This window comes from Ictalurus punctatus, chromosome 25, assembly GCF_001660625.3.
Source record: "Ictalurus punctatus breed USDA103 chromosome 25, Coco_2.0, whole genome shotgun sequence".
NCBI classification, from domain to species: domain Eukaryota; kingdom Metazoa; phylum Chordata; class Actinopteri; order Siluriformes; family Ictaluridae; genus Ictalurus; species Ictalurus punctatus.
The window spans coordinates 10,969,575-10,989,014 of NC_030440.2; the positions used below are offsets into that span (position 1 = coordinate 10,969,575).

The 19,440-nt window shown below is 40.4% G+C and overlaps 1 protein-coding gene across 1 annotated transcript in view; it reads right to left on the reverse strand.

Annotated features, from left to right (window-relative positions):
* Positions 1-19,440, reverse strand: part of ipo13b (importin 13b) — a 41,171-nt gene that overhangs the window by 2,428 nt on the left and 19,303 nt on the right. The window contains exons 4-16 of the mRNA XM_017456036.3: positions 13,677-13,817; positions 12,502-12,643; positions 10,119-10,285; positions 9,694-9,814; positions 9,364-9,511; positions 9,074-9,255; positions 8,883-8,909; positions 8,422-8,556; positions 4,883-5,032; positions 4,503-4,583; positions 4,177-4,314; positions 3,050-3,146; positions 1,947-1,999 (exon numbers count right to left, since the gene is read on the reverse strand). Of these exons, the coding sequence (XP_017311525.1) occupies positions 1,947-1,999; positions 3,050-3,146; positions 4,177-4,314; positions 4,503-4,583; positions 4,883-5,032; positions 8,422-8,556; positions 8,883-8,909; positions 9,074-9,255; positions 9,364-9,511; positions 9,694-9,814; positions 10,119-10,285; positions 12,502-12,643; positions 13,677-13,817 (1,582 nt within the window). The remainder of the gene's footprint in view (positions 1-1,946; positions 2,000-3,049; positions 3,147-4,176; positions 4,315-4,502; positions 4,584-4,882; positions 5,033-8,421; positions 8,557-8,882; positions 8,910-9,073; positions 9,256-9,363; positions 9,512-9,693; positions 9,815-10,118; positions 10,286-12,501; positions 12,644-13,676; positions 13,818-19,440) is intronic.

Consider the following 19,440-nt stretch of genomic DNA (forward strand, 5'->3'; position numbering starts at 1 on the left):
CAGCCAGTGAACATGGCACACGGCATAACTCCTCCTCTGGATCCGTGCAGAGCCCACCCACACCACTACCAAAGGCATTACCTTCCTCTCCTCTACGATGTGCTTACTCTGTTCCGACTAACGAAAATCAACTAAACGTACATCAACTTATTTTAATGCAAACTGATCAGGTAAGTAAGAAATCAACTGCAAAAAATCAAATACTGAAATTTAACTTAAGTCAAACTAAAGGTGGTATGATTTGCAATTTCCATTCCCTGTCTCTCCTGGACTGAGTGTGCAACAAAAATCTAAGTAACATGTACGGATAAAGACAACTAATGCATTAAGGAACTCATTGAGGATGAGAGGATACTGAGGAAGGGAGGAACAGAGAAGGACAGAAGGACTGAGAGAAAGAGAAATAAAGAGATGGACCTGAGGTCCAGCCAAAGGCAGAAATGAGACGAGGCATGAGAACTGACAATGTAAACCGAATGTGAGACAAAGGGTGCCAATTCGATAGTATTAATTGGAATATGAATTCAATTAGAGTTTAATTGGGTTTGGGACTGGAGTGATACTGGGAGAAGGGGCCTTAGCAACTATAACCCTGGTTTGAATCAACATGAGGAGTCTCTGTTCATAAATGTTCATATGGCGTGTTAAAAAAAACAAACCATCATTCACATAATTCTGCAGTAGAAAGTAACAACTCTGGGTCTTGCTGTAATAATTAAAGTGCTGATACTGTATTGAAGATTATATAAATGTTGTTAATATAATGCTAATAATTTCAGATTAACCCAAAACAAAACTTAACATTTACTACAAATACAGGTATGATTGATGGCAGTAATGTGTACAGAAGAGATACAAACACGGCAGGGCGTGCTGTTATTGGTCACAGTGTTGTGACGTTCATCCCCCCCCCCCCCCCCCCCCCCTCACTAACAGCACAAAATTATTTTAACCAATATTTAGTTTTTTTTTTAATTTAGGCCATATTTTTCATCAATTTATAGTTACATTTAATGATGTAAAACGTCCATGAAAAAAAAAAAAAAAAAAAAAAAAAAAAAAAAAAAAAAAAAAAAAAAAAAAAAAAAAAAAGCTATACGAGCCTCTTTTTTCTGTCTCTTGCAGACAAACCACAAAGCTTGAGGTCCTCTGCCCAGAAGAATTTTACCATGCTGGGAAACCTAAAGGAACAGCATTACCTAAAAATGATGATGGAGAGTCTCCACAGATAAACAGGGAGTGTCACTATACAAATGATTATACACTTTAATTTGCTAGATATCTTATTTTTATAGAAACCATTTATAACCCCTTTGAGTTGGTGTAAGTATAGAAACAATCAATTATATAATATTTATTACGTCGATTATTATTTACTTAAAAAACATCTGTTATAGCATGTTCCCGATGAACCACGAATGTAACTTCATATAAGCACTAAATGTTCATTTCATATTGAAATATGAACGTTAACGATTATACATCTACCAAAAGTACACAAATAAACTACACACTGAAAAACTGAATGTTAATAGGAATAGTTTGTACTGTAGTTATGGCTATAATGACATTTCACAAGAACCCCAACTCGCAGCTCACCCAGTTGGCTGTACATGAACTGTATGACTGCGTACAGCATGTTAACACTACAAGAGTGGCATTCCTCCTCTGAAATGACCAATCACATTTCTGAGGGGCTGACCAGGCTCGTCAGAACCAAGACTTTTGAAGGAGAGACTGCGTCAGTCATCCAAAAGTGCTCCTTTGTCAGCTCAGGCAAAGAAAGGGTCACGACAGACCCCGAAATCACAGGGCAGAAAGAAAGCGGAAGGGAGAGAGCGAAATAAAGGGACAGGAGAGAGAGAGAGAGAGAGAGAAAGAGAGAGAGAGAAAGAGAGAAAGAAAGAGAAACGCAAAGTGAATGAAATAAGAAACCAAAAACACACCTGAGCTTGGAGTTGCATAAATGAATCAACAATATCAGGATGATCCCTGGGCCCTAAAATATAATAAAGATGTAACTTAAGAAATAATAAGAATAATAATAATAAGAATATATACAAACAGCAACAGAACAGATTGAACAGTCATGTGGAAAGAAAAGGCAACAGAAAGGATATCATTGAAATAATTGCACATGTGAGAAAAAGAGGGGAGACGAGGAGACGAGAAGCATGTAAGGCTTTAAAAGGCAGTCTCCAGAAAGAAAAAAATCGAAAAACCAGAAAAAGTCATGAGTCAGGATAAAGAACTAACTGAAAGAGAAATAACGAGAAAGAAAAAAAAAGAACAAACCTAAAAGAACCAAAGTGGGTTTGGAGTGGGAACCCAGGAGGCACCTGCTACTGTGACATCTTATTTCCTTCTCCTTTTTTTTCGTTTCTCTCTTTTTTATAAAAAAAAAACTTGGTGGTCCATTTTCTTTAAATCAAACATGCTTTCCCAACTGCCCCACCCCAGGGTTCACTGAAAAGCTTGGTCACCACGAGAGAGTGGGGCAGCACCTAGCCCCGAAACTCCCTTCCCCTAGCTGTTCCCACACTCCAAACAAGACCCCCATCACATCCCTCCCCGATCCGCCCCGAGAACTCCCGGGAAGAAAAAGAAAAGGAAAAAAAAAGAGGATAAAACAGGCCATGGCAGGTTCTCAGAGCCACAGTTAAGGGACCTGCTGGAGATCAGAGGGTTAACAGTACAGACAGAAGTGATGTTAATCGGTGAACGGAGAGGCGAAAAACAAACTGAAGGACAATTAAAGGGACGAAGAGGAGACAAGTGCAGGAGAATATGAAAAGCTATTATCTGGGAAAACAGCATGTCAAACAAGTGTGTTACACAGGATGAAAGGATGGGAAACTTTACACGATATGTTTTATTATTATTATTTTTTAAAATAAACTGCGATTAACAAAAATAGATCTTGGACATTTCTGATAATGCTGCCACCTAAAGTAATAAAGTACGCCTGTTAGAAATATGTGCAGTTTGTGTAGGTTAGGAGAAAGGGAAGTAAAAACGGACTGTGATTTAAGCACTCCGGAAAGCGTACCTTGCTGGAAGATGGTGAGGGTGACGGAGGTGACCAGCTCAAACAGGGCTTTGATTGGGGGAAAGTGGTCAGGCTCACTGGCAAATATATGCATCATCTGGTGATAATCAATAAAACAAAATGAAATTTCAAAACGTTACAGCTCTCACTCACACACAAATACACTCACCACTCACTTTACTAGGAACACCTGCACATTTATGCGTTTATCTAATCAGCCAATCATGTGGCAGCAGCACAATGCAAAATAAATAAATAAATAAATAATCATGCAGATACAGGTCAAGAGCTTCAATTAATGTTCAAAAATCAGAATGAAGAAAAAGTATGATCACTGTAACTTTAACTGTGGTATGGATTTTTCTACCAGATGAGCTGGTTTGAGTATTTCAGAATCTGCCGATGATTTTTTATCTTTGCATTGTGCTGCTGCCAAACGATTGGCTGATTATCCAAAGCAAATTTCCTTTAAATACTGCATTTGAATTTCAGTTCACTGAATATTAATCAGTCTGTACAGACCGACATTAACAGTAGTGGGACATGATGCGTTCATATCGCGCACACCATTCAAAAAGGGTTTCTACATCAAAAATAATAATAAAGAAGATAATATCATAATTTCATCATAATCTTTAATTTCTCAGACTGTATCTACAGTACGCCTCTCTTTCTATTCACTATATATGCCAATTACATAGGCTTAAACATAAGGACGTTGCCGATGTAGTGCGTAAATGCCAAAATGAACACAAACTCCAACAACCCCGTAATATCACTTAAGACAGCAACTAATATATAAATAAACCTTTAGGGGCTGAATGTAAAAAATAAATAAATGAATAAATAAAAGTAAGTAGAACCATTCACTTAAATATTATGAAATTTCAATTAGAATTCAAAGAGCGAAAGTCATTCTGACAACCCCACTGCACACACTCGGACTTCACACATCATGACTAGGTGCAGTACATACAGTATCGTAATTCCTATCTAAATGACGTCACTGCATGTAGCTATGGCAACAGCCTGGTGGACTGAGAGACTAAATAGGGAATGTCTGGCTGGAATATGACTGGAATCCGGAGAACTAGTTTGTGGTTTGGCCGCATGTATACAGTGTGTACCTGACGGGTCAGGTCCAGTGCAGAGGCTTGTGGGATAGTGCTGTACATCTGACCCAGCATCTCACTCAGCTGAGACACCATAGGAGCAAAGTCATGGAGCAGAGTCTTCACTGACTTCTCAAAGATAGCACACACAGCCTGAAAGAGAGAGAGAGAGAGAGAGAGAGAGAGAGAGAGAGATTTTCATGTTAAAACTCTAATCTAGCATCTAAATTGAAAAAGAAATTGTAAAAGAATGAGATGCGTGACTAGGAACTTCAAATGGGCACCAAAAAGAAAATATTTGTGTGTAACAAATGTGAAAATCGAAGACGTTGAAATCTTACCTCTACAACCTGTGAGTCATTCAGCCATTTACTGAGGACAGTGTGAATGAGGGCAAAAACCTGCTGCAACACCACCACCACCTAAACACACACACACACACACACACACACACACACGCTTAGTAATAGAGCCATGGTCAGAAAATGCTATTCAGAGGACGCATTACATGAGAGCGGGAGAAAGGAGGGGAAAAGAAGAAGAAAAAAAAGACATTATTTGTTGATACAATAATGCTTAGCATGATGTTTGTTCCTTTTGTACCGTAATTGATTATACCTTATATACCTCCTAAATGTCATGTTTCATACACAACTGAAGATCTGGTAGCCACCGACACTGTATCACATACTATAAGATAACTAAAGTAATCAGTACTCACTGGGTTGGGACCAGTTTGAGGTGGACTGGCTTTGACAGGCGGTGCACTTTCTCCAGATTCCTCTTCCTGCTTGGTGATGTCCAGGGTTGTAAAGAGGTTTGACAGCAGGCCCAAGATGTGGATGATAGCCAGTTTATTAGAGGGGTTTGGCTGCAGAGAAATGGATGAATATTTTTTTTTTACTGTATAGTTGTTAAAACTAACAGTGAAATGAATCAGAATCAAATGAATCAGTTGTATGTGTTGAAAGAATTGAAAGACGAAAGATTAAAGAACAAATTAACATGTTCTGTTCAAAAGTTTACACCCCCTGGCTCTTAATGTATTGTGTTGCCTTCTTGAGCATCAGTGAATGTTTGCACCTTTTGTAATAGTCGTGTACGAGTCTCTCAGTTGTCCTCAGTGTGAAAAGACTGATCTCAACATTATATAGACACTGTTGGAAAGGATGTCAAATATGTAGAAGATACTGGAAAAGCAGAGAATGTGCATGACCTGGAGGATTTTTCTGAAGAACAGTGGGAAGTTTAACTGCTCAAGACAAACAAGGGACTCATGGACAACTCTCACAAAACATAAACATCATCCAGGTAACGACACACGGTATTAACAATCGAGCGTGTGTAAACTTTTGAACGCGTTCATTTGTGTAAATTCAGTTATTACTGTGTCTTGTGGACTATATATAAACATCTGTTATGTGAAATAGCTCATTCAGGGCAGGACTAAATAAAAAATTAAACGCAACGTTCACGATTCCTCTCTATTTATTTATTTATTTAAAATTATTAACCTTTTTCAGATTCTGCAAGGCGTATGTAAACTCATGACCTCAACCGTGTCCATATTTATTCTGTTGCAGACCCTTTTGATAAATTGTGAAAAACATCTCCTAACTGCCACAAAGATACTCCCGTGAAGGTATCACCATGTTCCAGAGGAATGAAGAGCTGTTAACAAAAAAAAAAAAAAAACTAAAAAAAAACCTCTCATCGGTAGGTGTCACTGTCTGACAGAGCTGAAGGAAAGCCTAATCTCAGAGTCTGACGTAATGCCTTCCTCTGAAAAGCCAGACATCAGTGCAAATCGCTCTGTGTAATATATATATATATATATATATAGATATATATTACATATATCCGTATATACATTTTTATGAACTGGTGGTTTCTAAAGAAAAAGCTGCGCCTGCATCATAAAAACCAATGAGAGCAGAATACCCTGGGAGTTAAATGTCTGATGTATTTAAAAATGAAATGACCATGTGTCCGTGTGTGGTGTCTGCGAGAGGTGCTTTTGTCTGATGGAATCTTTCTACGTTTATTAAACACACTTGCGGTGTGCGCGGTTTTTTTCCTCACTAATGGAAATAAAGACTGAGATGCTCCTGGATCTTCCCACTTCATGTGATTTCACGGCTTTGCTTGTTCTCCTTCTTAATGGCTAATATTAGCAAAACAGTAACAGTGGCTAATAGTAATGCAACCCGGTCTAGTCGTCTAGAATCTGGCGAGTCCATGGCACTGTGAGTACACCATGTTCTTTCAGCTTCATCTGAACTCGTTGACCTTTGTGTGCTGCAACATTACACTATATAGAGTAGAAGCTTCCTTCTTCCATTCTCTTGCTCTGGATCTCTTTTAATCCACACCACTTATTTGAGGCATGTGGCTTATAAAAAAAACTAAAAACTAAAAAAGCACAACACGAGAACCAGTTCAACACATAATATTGTAATAATGTCATTAGCTGGAGTGTGTGTTATGACTTATACACCATCTGTATCACACATATCTGTAAACTAGCCCCAAGCTGTAGAGGGTCTGTGTGCACGGGGCATTGTTTCATTAGTTTTAGTTTACCCTGTGGCGTGTTGCTTCTGGACACAGTGACATGCAATCTGGCCCCACTGAGAAATGTTCCATGATCATAATCACAACGCACACATACACACGCACGCACAGGGTCTGTTCATAAGGAGCAATGCCAAGACAAGACAAAACATGTCACTTATTCCAGTAGCAAAGAAGACTGCAACAAACAAAGCCCAATAAAACCCCAACTTATGTCACGTTTCATCTCAGCCAAGCAGCTAACTATTATCAATGAAGCTGGCTTGCTAACTAAGACGTTAAAGTGCCTATGAAACCAAAATGGACCTTTTAGTGGCTTTTAGCTTGGATGTATTAACCTTAAGGTTATCTATAAGCTAGTGCGCTCCAAAACAATAAGAAAGTACGCATTTGGAAGGTTCAAAATTGACAGTCTCGCTCTACCACCAATACAGATCGCAGTTTTGATGACATCATTCTGCACTTAGAGCATGGGTCATAAATGTCTTTCGCTGTTCGAATACACGCATTTTATTCCGATTTCCAACAGTAAGTTGGTTAAAAAGGAAATGGCTTCAATTCGTTCACTTTATTGTTCGGGCTAACGCCAATGGTACTAACTATCAAGCACGGCATAACCCGGGCCGTGAGGTAACCTACACGAAGGAACAGCTACATGATATGTCCCGCCCTGACTTCATCATTTAGTGGAAATTACATCCACACATCAGGGCACTTCATAGGGACTTTAAGAGGCTTATCTGGCTAGTTAGATAACATGCATAGTTTATATTTCTTTAACCCTCCTATTATAATGGGTCAAAATGACTTCCACAGATTACCAAACATATAGAGCTTGCCTAAAACCTACATAAAAGTAGTAGCTATTCAAATTCTAGATATTAATGTCACATATCTAGGCCTGTAAAGGAGACGTTTAGCTAGCTCACTTTGTTCAGCTAACAAACAAGTTTATGGGATCTGTTTAAGCAGCACTTTGGCATTCAGTGCCACGATGGATGGTGTAATCGTAAAACGTTACGTCTTGAACGTGCCCACAATCAACAAAGGTGTCTCTAGTATACTCAGAGTTTCTATGAGACACAATACCGCTACCATCAAATAATGACAATTCAGCACCAGCCAACAAATTAGCATCATAAAATTGCATCACAAATATTTCAGTATAAACATGGGTGGATTTTTACTTTAACGGGCAATAAACGATGTCTTAAAGCGTTGGTTAGCAAAGTGGGATCCCAAGGTCCTGGAAGCATAGCCAGGTGGTGTGCGATTATTATTATTTATTTTGTTAATGGTGGAAATCACAACCCAGCTTTTTCATCATTATTAGGGAATTTTTAGGATTTTTATTATTCTGCACTACAACGCAAAGACTATACATTGTAGAAACTCGAAACTTGGTAGGAAGGTGCAGAATCCAGCCCTCTACTCCACAAATTAATGGTGCTGTAGTGCAGAAGTTTTACGTTGGATACATGGATTTTTATATTATTTAGTTATTTTTTCAAAACCCCTGACTTAAAGTATGTTACGCATTACAGAGTCACTGGTATGACCAGTCATGCATATGCATGTGTCTGAAGTTGTGCTATCTGGTCTTCCTGCACATGAACTGGGTGGGATCGTATATAATCAGGCCTAACTGTAAATATAACATGTCTGAGATGTGCAATCGATTCTTACTGTCTCTTGAGACAGTTTCTCCAGCTGCTGGATGTAAGGTGTGATGAGAGAGTGCAGATTGTGGAGAATGTCCTCCACTGGCAGTGCGGATAGCAGAAAACCTAGAGCCTGCATCAACCACATACACTGACTTGTCTGGAGAGAGAGAGAGATAGAGAGAGATAGAGAGAGAGAGACAGATAGACGGAGAGAGACAGAGAGAGAGACGGATAGACAGACAGAGAGATAGCAAGAGAGTGAGAGACAGAGACAGAGAGAGAGTCAGAGAAATAGCGAGAGAGGGAGTGAGAGACAGAGAGATAGAGAGAAAGTGAGAGACAGAGAGATAGAGAGAGAGAGACACAGATAGCAAGGGAGACCGAGAGAGAGAACGAGAGAGACAGAGTTAGAACTCATAGTTTGTTTCACACTTAGTCAACACAGCACTTTAGATCAGCAAAAGAAATAATGATGGTACTGACCTTGTGGATCTGTTTAATAAGCACTTCCTGCATCAGAGAGATAGAAGGGGCAAAGAATGAAGCCGAGGAAAGAACCATTATTAGTCCACAATACAGCCTATCTAGAAATACAGGACTAACTGTATACAAATACAGGAAGTGAGTTCCTGAGTCTCAGACCCCCAAACAACATTTCAGTCAAATCTGTCTACCTGTGAAACAGCAACGATGTTCGTAGCGTAGGGCGGCAGGTCGTATCTGCACTCCCTGCAGATCTTCTTCAGGGTGGAAACGCTGGAGATAGAAAGGTCTGGATTCCCTAATGCCTGCAGCACCAGCGGCAACACACTGCTCAACATCACTGGGTGATCTGCTAACCACTCTGCCAACGCTCCTACAAACAGACACACACACACAGCGGAGAGAAAAAGACAGAAAGAAGGTGAGTGCAACTTAAAGAACAAACACCCAGAAGGCTGATCCTCAAAACCCACATACAAACCTATAGTGAACATGACAGTGTCCGCAAGCTGTACGTTGTTGATGTTGATTCGGGGAATGAGGCCGATCAGGCCGGGAATGACATCGGAGTAGTTCACGTCTATCGTTTCTGCTATGGACTGGAAACCATACAGCAGAGCCTCTGTATGCTGGTAAGAACAAACAAGCAAACAAACAAACAGGTGACTAAAAACACAAACGCCAAAAAGACAGGAAAGATGTAGGCTGAACCAAGCACTTGAACAAGAAAGCTTGTTCTTTAGGCTTACTAGGGTGTTTGAGAATGTGAGAATATATGTATACGAGTCTGTATGTTTGTGCAGTTTCTGACCTGCCAGGATGTTGGTTGATCTGCATTAGTAAGCACCCTGCCTAGCTTGTCATACAGGTTGCTAAGCAACTCTGCTCCCAGCATCTCGTAGACATACATCAGGGTGTCAGATATGTCCACCCTAAAGCAAAGAGTGAAAGTCATAAACAAACAAAATATTTGTTTCCCTTCGTGCTACATTCGCTTACGTAAGTCTGTGTTGCCTAAACAGCACTACTGTCACTAGCTCTAGTGATGACTCAACAAAACCCAGCAAAAAGGTGCTGAGGGAAGTAAGTATACTTTTTTCAGTTTAATGATGGACCTAGGACGACATATTGAGGAAAATATATGTCTAGAATGCCTCTCTCTCTATACATAGTATACATAATACTCAGATGCAACATTTTTAGACTTTGACAGCCCCGACACAAACAATTACAAACCTGTAGATCCTGAACTGCTCCTTCTCGTCAGACGACCAAGAGGCGTACTCTTCATCACTAGGAAACTGGGCTTTATGGAGCAGCACGTCCACCAGCTGGAAATACACGGGTCTGTAAACCTGCAGATACACCGCTTGCTTCTCTGCCTCGAATGACATGATGTCATCCTGCAACAAACATGGAGACAACATGTTCTTCAAAGAGCAGATTCCAGCAGACTCTTAAGAAGTTCCAGATCTCGTAACAAGTCGTCTCGTGTATCAGGGTGAGACGACGATACAGAAATGGACATTCGAGGACACTTTAGTTGGCGCAGACATCCATTCACAGTGTCTACTCCTACTGCAGAGAATTACTGAAACTGTTATCTGTTGCTTCATGTACTCCTGCTAATAATTATAGATGGATATTTCAGGCAAAATCATTGTTTGAAGTTTTTCAACTAAGTATTCAAACGATATTTGCATATTTGAACTCCCACCCACTTATCCACACGCGCATGCAAAACATAACGCATTAAGCATTACGCTATTTTCTGATGCGGTGCGCGTTGACTCGTTTTTACCGCACCGATTCATCCCCTGAATAGCTTTCGGAGCTCCAGCTAATCCACAGTCAGCATGTCTTAGCGATGCAGCGCAATAAACCACTGGTAATGGGAGGTTGGGTCCAATTTACTGAAGCAATTATTTTAAGCTGTCCATTTCAGTAAGAAATATAATGTGATCTCATCATCAACTATATAGACAGTAGATCACAAGAGATCTCAGGATTGGCTCATTCACTGGTCGGTGTTCGGTTTCCTTTAACCGAATAGAGCTAACAACGATGATGATTGGGTTACTGAATTAATCAAGTCATTTATGGCTCAAACAAAGACTATTTCTGGCACAAAACGTGTGCATTAGAGGCTTGGAAGGTTCTGCTTGTTGCGATTCGCAAGACAGCCGTGAGCGCACAAAGCCACCAAGTGAAGTGGTATACACGCATAGCACAAAGTATACAAAAACAGTCTTAATTCAATCAGTAAATAAATAAAAAAAACAGACTAGTTTCTTTTTTAATCGCATCAACTCTCAAAATTCAATGCAGGTGGAATTCAAACTGAAGACAAATCGAACTGATTCATGAATCAAAATGATTCATTCACCACTACACCTGCAGGCAGTGACGCACCACACCGCCTTGACAGCAGTTGAAAAATGCGACTCAAAATTTTCAGCTTCTCACAGGCCTGGTTCTCAAATCACTAATATTCAAATGAAGTCCATTAAGCGCAGTGGAGGATTCCTGCTGGGGGTGGAAACTGGCAAACATAAGGCTGGTACAGAATGTTCAAAAAGCCTTGAAGTAGGCTAACCTCGCATTTGGCACAAACATGCCATGATGAATTATTATACAGTGAAAATGGCAGAGATTGAAGGGAAATGAGAAGAGCTATTATTACCACCAAATATCATCCAGGTAGAGCCAAAAGCTAGGTATCTACAGGGGGTCCCAAAAGGGTGTCTCCATACAATGGGGAAATTAAGTTTGAGCAAAATGTCAATTCCTCCCCATGATAAAAATTCCTCATCCTGCAATATTGACAATATATTTGATGATGTGTTTACGCGCTGGGCATCTCACACGTGGAAGATCCAACCCTAGACGAGGAAGAAGAATTAATCCCCAAAAAAGGAGCTTCATCCGTTATATGGAAGTGGTTCGGGTACAGAATTTCCATTTGTTTTTCCCGGGGTTCGATTATGAATCCTGTGAGTATTGGTCTTTACAGTTTCACTGGAATTTTACTTTGTGATTAAAATTCATATTCTATTTATTCTACTTAATTGGTATAGTTTAATATTTGATGATGGTCAGGATTAAGTTTGACTTTTTTGGATCGACGTTTATGTTTGCACTCCTCTCAAGACTGTACGCTGATGTGACTCGTGGCCAGAAAGATGGTGTCGAATGTTACTATTTTCATATCGTCATTTCGATCGTTGCTACAAAAAATGGCATGAAATATCGTGATATAGTTTTAAGTCTATATCGCCCATCCCTACCCAGTGCACAAAGCGAGCTCCATGAAGACATTATGTGTTAAGCTTGAACTGGAAGAACTCGAGTGTCCTGTACAGAGCCCTGACCTCAACCCCACTGAACATCTTTGGGATGAACTGGAACACAGGCGGCACCCCAGACTTCTTAACATCAGTGCCTGTCCTCACTAATGCTCTTGTAGCTGAATGAACACAAATCCACACAGCCACGCCCAGAAATCTAGTGGAAAGCCTTCCCAGAGGAGTGGAGGTTATTATTACATCAAAGGGGACTAAATCTGGAACAGGATGTACAACAAGCACAAATGGATGTGATGGTCTGGTGTAATAAATACCTGCAGCGTGTACCAGAATGTTAGAGTGAGAGAGCTTGTGGTCTCGTTGACCGGGTAGTGGCCAGGGATGCCAGTGCAGAACATAATCATATTGACCAGCGCCAGGAAACTCTGCCAGTGCTCCACCTGCTCCAGGAGAGCCCTGCATGAGTTCGCACAAGGGTGGAGATCATAAACAAGCACATCACAGATCAGTATTGAAGAAAAAAAAAAAATGCAACACTTGAAAATCTCACTTAGGGTTCAAAATCTAACACAGATTTGTGTGTTGTTGTTTTTTTTGTCATGTTCTGGTTAAGTGAAATCATTTAAATGGCAACATCAGTGTGTCGTTCTGAGAGAAGCTGCAGAGATGTGTGACACGAGTCACTGTCCTAAAGCCCTGTCCTACTGATGCACTAGGGCTCGGCGATATCTCTGTATACCTCATCACTGTATTTTTTAAAAATATTTATATTAATTAAGAATTATTCTATGTATTTCATTATGCTCAAAATTTGGTTGGAATAATATTCTGAACCGTGCAAAAAAAAAAAGAAGACATTCTGATGTACTATAGATTTTTAAGAACTCAAAAAATGATAAAACATAAATAAAATAAGTAGAAGTAGAGCAGTCTGCCCATAGACTAGACCAGCCTAGATCTACTCATTTTACTGATCTTTTCTTCTAGTCTTTCTTGTGACTTTTTTTTAAATGCTGAAACACCCTTAAAACATACTTCACACAGGAAGGAAGCTATTGAAGAATAACTCTGCCAGACATTCTTATCACCTTGCTGTGACCGTGCCCCTGTTTAAATCAATTGCAAAATCCAATCAGTTCATCTGCTGGTTACAGTGATAATGCCATATAAATCCTACAAACATTTAACCACTCGTTCTTGAGATACCGCACTAAAGAGAATCTCAGACGGATGGGGACGGATGGCAAAAACGGCCCGAAAACATAACGTTCATTTTCCATAATATTAAGCTAACTGGCATAACAATGCTGGTTTGCGCTTCCTGTGTGCTTACGCTCGATGAAGTGTCAGTGTTGCCTTTTATTCTGTGTGTGGCGTAAACAGTACAGCACCTTTTAGACAGACACTGTCAAAAGGTCACAGCTACCAGTCTGAATGAAAAAAAAAATCCCCAAAAAAACAACAGTGATTATTTATATTCTGAACGTACCTGGAATGGTTCTCTCCCAGAGAGACGGCGATCCGACAGATCCCATGCGACGTCTCCATATCTCCATTCTGTACGGCTTCTCGTAGTTGGTCCTGGAGCTGCAACACTTGCGGAACCAGCTTCAGTAAAGTGTTCAGGTACCTGAAACACACGAAGGACAAAAATACGTCTACCCTTTTTGTTTCACTGGGTAGTTTTCTAACCTCGACAGCATGTTCGGTGTCCTGAGTTTTCTTTACTTTTAAACCGAAGCTTCAAGACTAATATAACTAATAAAAGACTAACCGAAGCTAATATAGAAAACAAGCAGCAGCAACCGAAGATACTGAAGGGTCAAACCCTTGTGCTGCTTGATGTACAAAATGTCTGACATGTATGGCATACTTTGCCACAGATTACAAATAAAAACTCTCCCATGAAGCAGAGAAAAGGAGGAAGCCATGTGAACCTTTCTCTACACGTTAGAACATTAACAGAAACCATTTCATACACGAGCTTGGTAGAACTCCGATAAGAATGATTATATGCAATACCCTATATTATGTTTTAAATATATAGTGTAGAACAAGGATGGATGTTTCAAACCAAAAAGATTTGTATGCGTTAAACACACAATTATTATTATTATTATACGTATTATTCCATTTATGAAAAACATGCTCATTATCGTGCTGTGAAAGCTTCAGAAATTAGCAATGTACCAGGATTTTTACGCACAACAATCCCTCGAGTTTGCATAGATGCCAAAAGGTCTGCAGGTGGAAATGCACTGTTGATGAGAGAGGAGAACGGCCAGACTGGTTCAAGCTGACAACAAGGCTACGGTGACTCAAATAACCACTCTTTACAACCGTGGTGAGCAGAAGAGCATCTCGGATCGCATGAGGCACCGAACCTTAAGAAGACCACGTCAAGCTCTGTGCCTGTTATCCAAGAACAGATGGGTACTGCACGCACAGGCTCACTGAAACTGGACAGTCGAAGTTTTGCCAGGGTTAGTTTCAAATGGACTGCACATGAAAGCACCTTAATTCAATACATTGTAAAAAGGTTTAAACCATGGTAAAAGGGAATTTCAGACTTTTTTTAAGCAACAATATGACTGCTCTGAGTGCCTCAGGGCTATGTAGTATCTCCAACAACAATCATTCTTTCTAGACTGTTCCAAAACACTATGATTCACACAACATGTATGGGTTTTCTTGAATCTAGGTGACTTTATTCTAACCTACATTTGTACTAGCAGGTCTCCACGCACTTATGCTAGTGATAGAGACTTCTTGTTCTTCAGGAGATGACAGGACGAGCACTTTGGACCAACGCTCAGGGTACACATCTTTTTATCGGCATACATGATGTCAACTCAATGAGATATAGAGCGCACACTGTACTGCACAGCACTCGGTGGAATTGCTATATCGTTGTTGTACTCTCCCAGAATTCACAGGCTCAAGGTCAGCGACAATCAATACCAGCTGGAGATACAACATAGAACGGTGTCTCGCCTAAGGACACTCCTTTTCTGGGATTGCTGTGTGACAGCAAGTCAAACCATCCCACACAATTACGCCCTACTACATGAGGAGACTAAATTATAGATAAGGCCAAGCAGGGCAAAATGGAGGGCGGTGCAAGCTCTTGATGGATTTCATATCCTTCGTCTGAATCTGTTTAAACTGTGATGGAGGGAGACGAGGGTCACGAAAGAGACTGAGAGCAAGTTAAATTAAATGGTCATCCTTTTGGGGTTTTTTTTTTGGGGGGGGGGGGGGGGGGGGGGGTGCATCCATTAGCGCTGTCCTGTTTCCTCTCATCACATCCTCTTTTCTGGGAATGAGACGTGATGGAATTGGTGTCTATGTCGCCAAAAACACACTAAGGACACACTAAAGACTGCAGTTTCCATAGTAAGGTATTCATTTGGTTTATGTTTACAACTGATCCAAAGATTTGTTTAAGCTGATTAAAACAATCAATCATTATATACCTTGAGAGAGCTCTGCAAATGCATGAGGCTTCTCTGTATATTATTTAAGATATCATCAGTTTAGAAGTGCTGGGTTAAAAGCATCCATTTGGTTAATATTTAAACTCTTTAGCTTGAGTTACCAGCCTTACACAAGAATGTAACAGCTAAGAGATTAGAGTGTTTTATTGTCATTATAGACATACACAACTATTCAGTTTTATTTGTATAGCGCTTTTAACAATGGACATTGTCACAAAGCAGCTTTACAGAAATATATCAATTCAGTATATACATTTTAAATGTATATGTTTATCCCTAACGAGCAAGCCAGAGGAAAGGAAAAACTCCCTGAGACGATATGAGGAAGAAACCTTGAGAGGAACCAGACTCAAAAGGGAACCCATATTCATCTGGGTGACAGTGGAGAGTGCGATTATAAATCATTTCTCTTCTATAACTGTGTAAAAAAGTGGTCAAAAAGTGCTGATTGTGTAACCAGGAAATTCATTATAGTTTTCACATAAAGTCTATTTTGTTGAAGTTATCCACTGTTCACTGATGGAGAGACTTGAGTGCAAAACTGTTCATGGTAATTGCTGTCCTAAAGCTATCATAGTAATTGCAGTCCAAAGCCATCGTCATGCTTTTGAAGTGGTTCTATGCTGTAGAAAGAAATAGCGTTCTGCAAGGCCTTAGTGGAACTAATATAGTGACAAATCATCCATACAAGACATCTTCGAATGTCTGCCTAACGTCTTCTATTGTCGAGCACCGTTTCAACCAATGTACATCTGTCCGTCTTCTGCTTTCCCTCCATCCCACCGTCTACACTCCTTTTGCTTCCGACCATCTCTGAGGGAACTGGAGTTTCACACTTTGACCTCACACACCCTCATATGAAACCTGCTGTTTCTCTCTCTCCATCCTTCTCTCTCTCCCCACTCCCTACCCCCGAAAATCCGGCAATTATCTTCAGACGCCAGGAGACAGATGAAACGAGTTGCCTGGCAACAGGATGCATTCTGTTAGGCTGATGGGAGAAATAACACCAAGGAAAAGGAGAGAGCAGAGACAAAACGGTGATGGAAGAATGTGGACATAGAAGATGGACAATGTGGCCTTTAAAATCCATTTTACAAGAGCGGGGGAAAGAACGTTGTGCATTAGGGGACTACATTGATAACAAGCACACACTGAGTCTGAGCTCAGTCTTATAGTGCCACAAGCCCCATCTGCTCACTGTGTGTGTGTGTGTGTTCCCGTACCCCACTGGGATTAAAAGCAGTCCTGCTGGTCTCCTGACAGAACATGGGCACTGTGGGTTTAGTGGTACAAATAACATGCCGGCTGTCATACTATTCTTCCTGTGCATTTACTTGTCAGATTTTTTTCTCTTCCACTCGAACTCACATGACCTCTCCCACTCTATACTGGTGTAGGGTGGAGAAAGAGGACCTTTTCCTGCTTTGTCATTGTCTTCCTTCAAGTACAGCATCCAATCAAGTCCAATCAAGCATATACAGCCTTACTCCGAGTATCCTGTGTGAAAATCATCTAACACTGCTAGCTGTGCAATTAAATTTTTCGTTGTATTTTTGTTACAAAGCACAATTATTAATATAAAAATTCATGTTAAGGGGGGGAAACTTGGGTTAACACAATGACCTCAGCAATCAGCGGACAGAAAAAAACAGGTCCGATATAGAGTGGAATAATTAACAGTGTAAAAATGCTCTGTTTCTTTGCATATACAAAACACATGTATATAATGCGAATTATGTAGGAAATACACAACAGATCGTGTGGCTATGCGAAAATAATCAACGCTAGGGTGGCGTGACGCAGCAGGACACGAAGGGTCTGGAGTGTGTTATTCGACTTATAGCACGGTGATTTGACAACGTTTACAACGTTTCATTTATTAATGAACAACATGTTGCACGGGGTTTTTTTTTCTTTCCGATTTATAAATAGATTTAATGTTGTGGAACGTCCGTGAGATAAAGTTCCAGTTATCGCTCTTCATAAAGTCATGATAAACACTCGTTACCTCAGACTCTTCTAGCTGTACCGACGTCCTTATGATCGCTATACACGATATGGCCAAAAGTATATGGACACCTGACCACTGAATATCCCATTCCAAAACTAGACATTTTAACCATGGGTGTGATGCTCAGGTGTCCACATACTTTTGTCCCAAAAGTCTCTATACATAGAGGAAACAAACTTTTTAGCAAAATGTCTTGGTTTATATTATATGTGGAGACTTTTGGGACACCCTGTACTGCTGGATCCTTCTTACGACAACTTCTCCCACTTACAACAGCAGCTGCACAGTGATACATGGATGGCTGCAGACAGAGTACAGCACACGTTCACTGATTTCTCCAGTTATTATTTTGCTGCTTTTATCTGCAAAATACTGCCCTGACAACTGCTCATTATGAGTGAGCTCGTAGCAAACAGGCCCCATCTGCTGAAATTCTCTTACACTGTTTCACACGCACGCTAAACAGACAGAAATAGTTACGTCATATTGACGTTACACTGAACACAGCATTTGGACACATGATTTGTCTCATCACAGATTGTTTCAACTGTGTGGTGTAGATGCTGTTGTTAAAAAGTAGCCCGGGGGCTAAGGAATTGTTAGATTAGTGCCAACCCTTAAATAGATTTGATTAATTAAGCATATTTTAATGTCGTCACACTTGCCCATGTAGCCGAATATAGTAAAGCTTCCTAGTTTCCGAGTGTCTCTCTGTGAGTGATCTCTGCGAGTGTCTCTCAGTATCCCACTGTTAATGATGTGCACATACAGTAACCAGAAGGATGGTGTGTTTCATGTTTATTTGGAAGGCAGCAGATGGGCTTCCTTTTCTGGCTAAGCTGCCTTTTGCTTTTTTTTTTTGTTTTGTTTGTTTCTTTTGGTTGACAACATTTTTAACCTAATATAACAAGAAACATGATAATACATCAGCTCCTGCATTTTAATGACTGTTCGACCATGTGGTTCAAACAACAAAACAAAAAAGTAGTTGAGGTCAAGAGAGTGAGGTGTTCTTTCAGTTTAAAACACAAAAGCGGAGGATGTTGTTCAACACCCCCACCCCCTGGTTTCATGTACGATGAATGAAAACGTACAAACACCACAGTTACATATTCTTGGAAGAAAATGAAAGCCTGCTCGACCTCTCCATGGCCGACCCCTCGTTTCTCTCCGTCTCTCTGGTGCTCAGAGGGTGTAGTGGGGGTGAGGAGCTTGACACATCTGTACCAACCACAGCGCTAGACATCACTACCTCACTATCTCCATGGGAACGGCAGCCAGCCTAATCCCCAGACACACACCTCCCCCTTCTTACAGCCTCTCTTGACTGTTCTTGTTTTGTCCCTCTGCGTTTTCTTCTCATGTGTCTGTATTTCAGCTTTGCTTTGTCACTCCCTATCTTAGGTCTGTGATCGTGTGTGCGGCGCACTTGTCACATTCTACATTCGCTCTTTCCATACAGATTTCACTTTCGACCAAATATAAATACAGTTTCAATCAAAATGATTCAACCCCCATTGCAAATCAGGTTTATTCTCAAAATTTACAGACCTTGGACAGTGTTCTTTCATCAGACCTCTTCCTCCAGACATAAAGCTGATCCATCATGCTGAAAAGTTCCAGTTTTGTTTCATCACTTCACAGAACAGAATCCCCAAACTTCTGTGGTTTATTTATATGATTCTAAGGTGATTTTTCTTGTGCTTTTGGGTCAGTAGTGGTGAATGTCTTGGAGTTCTGGC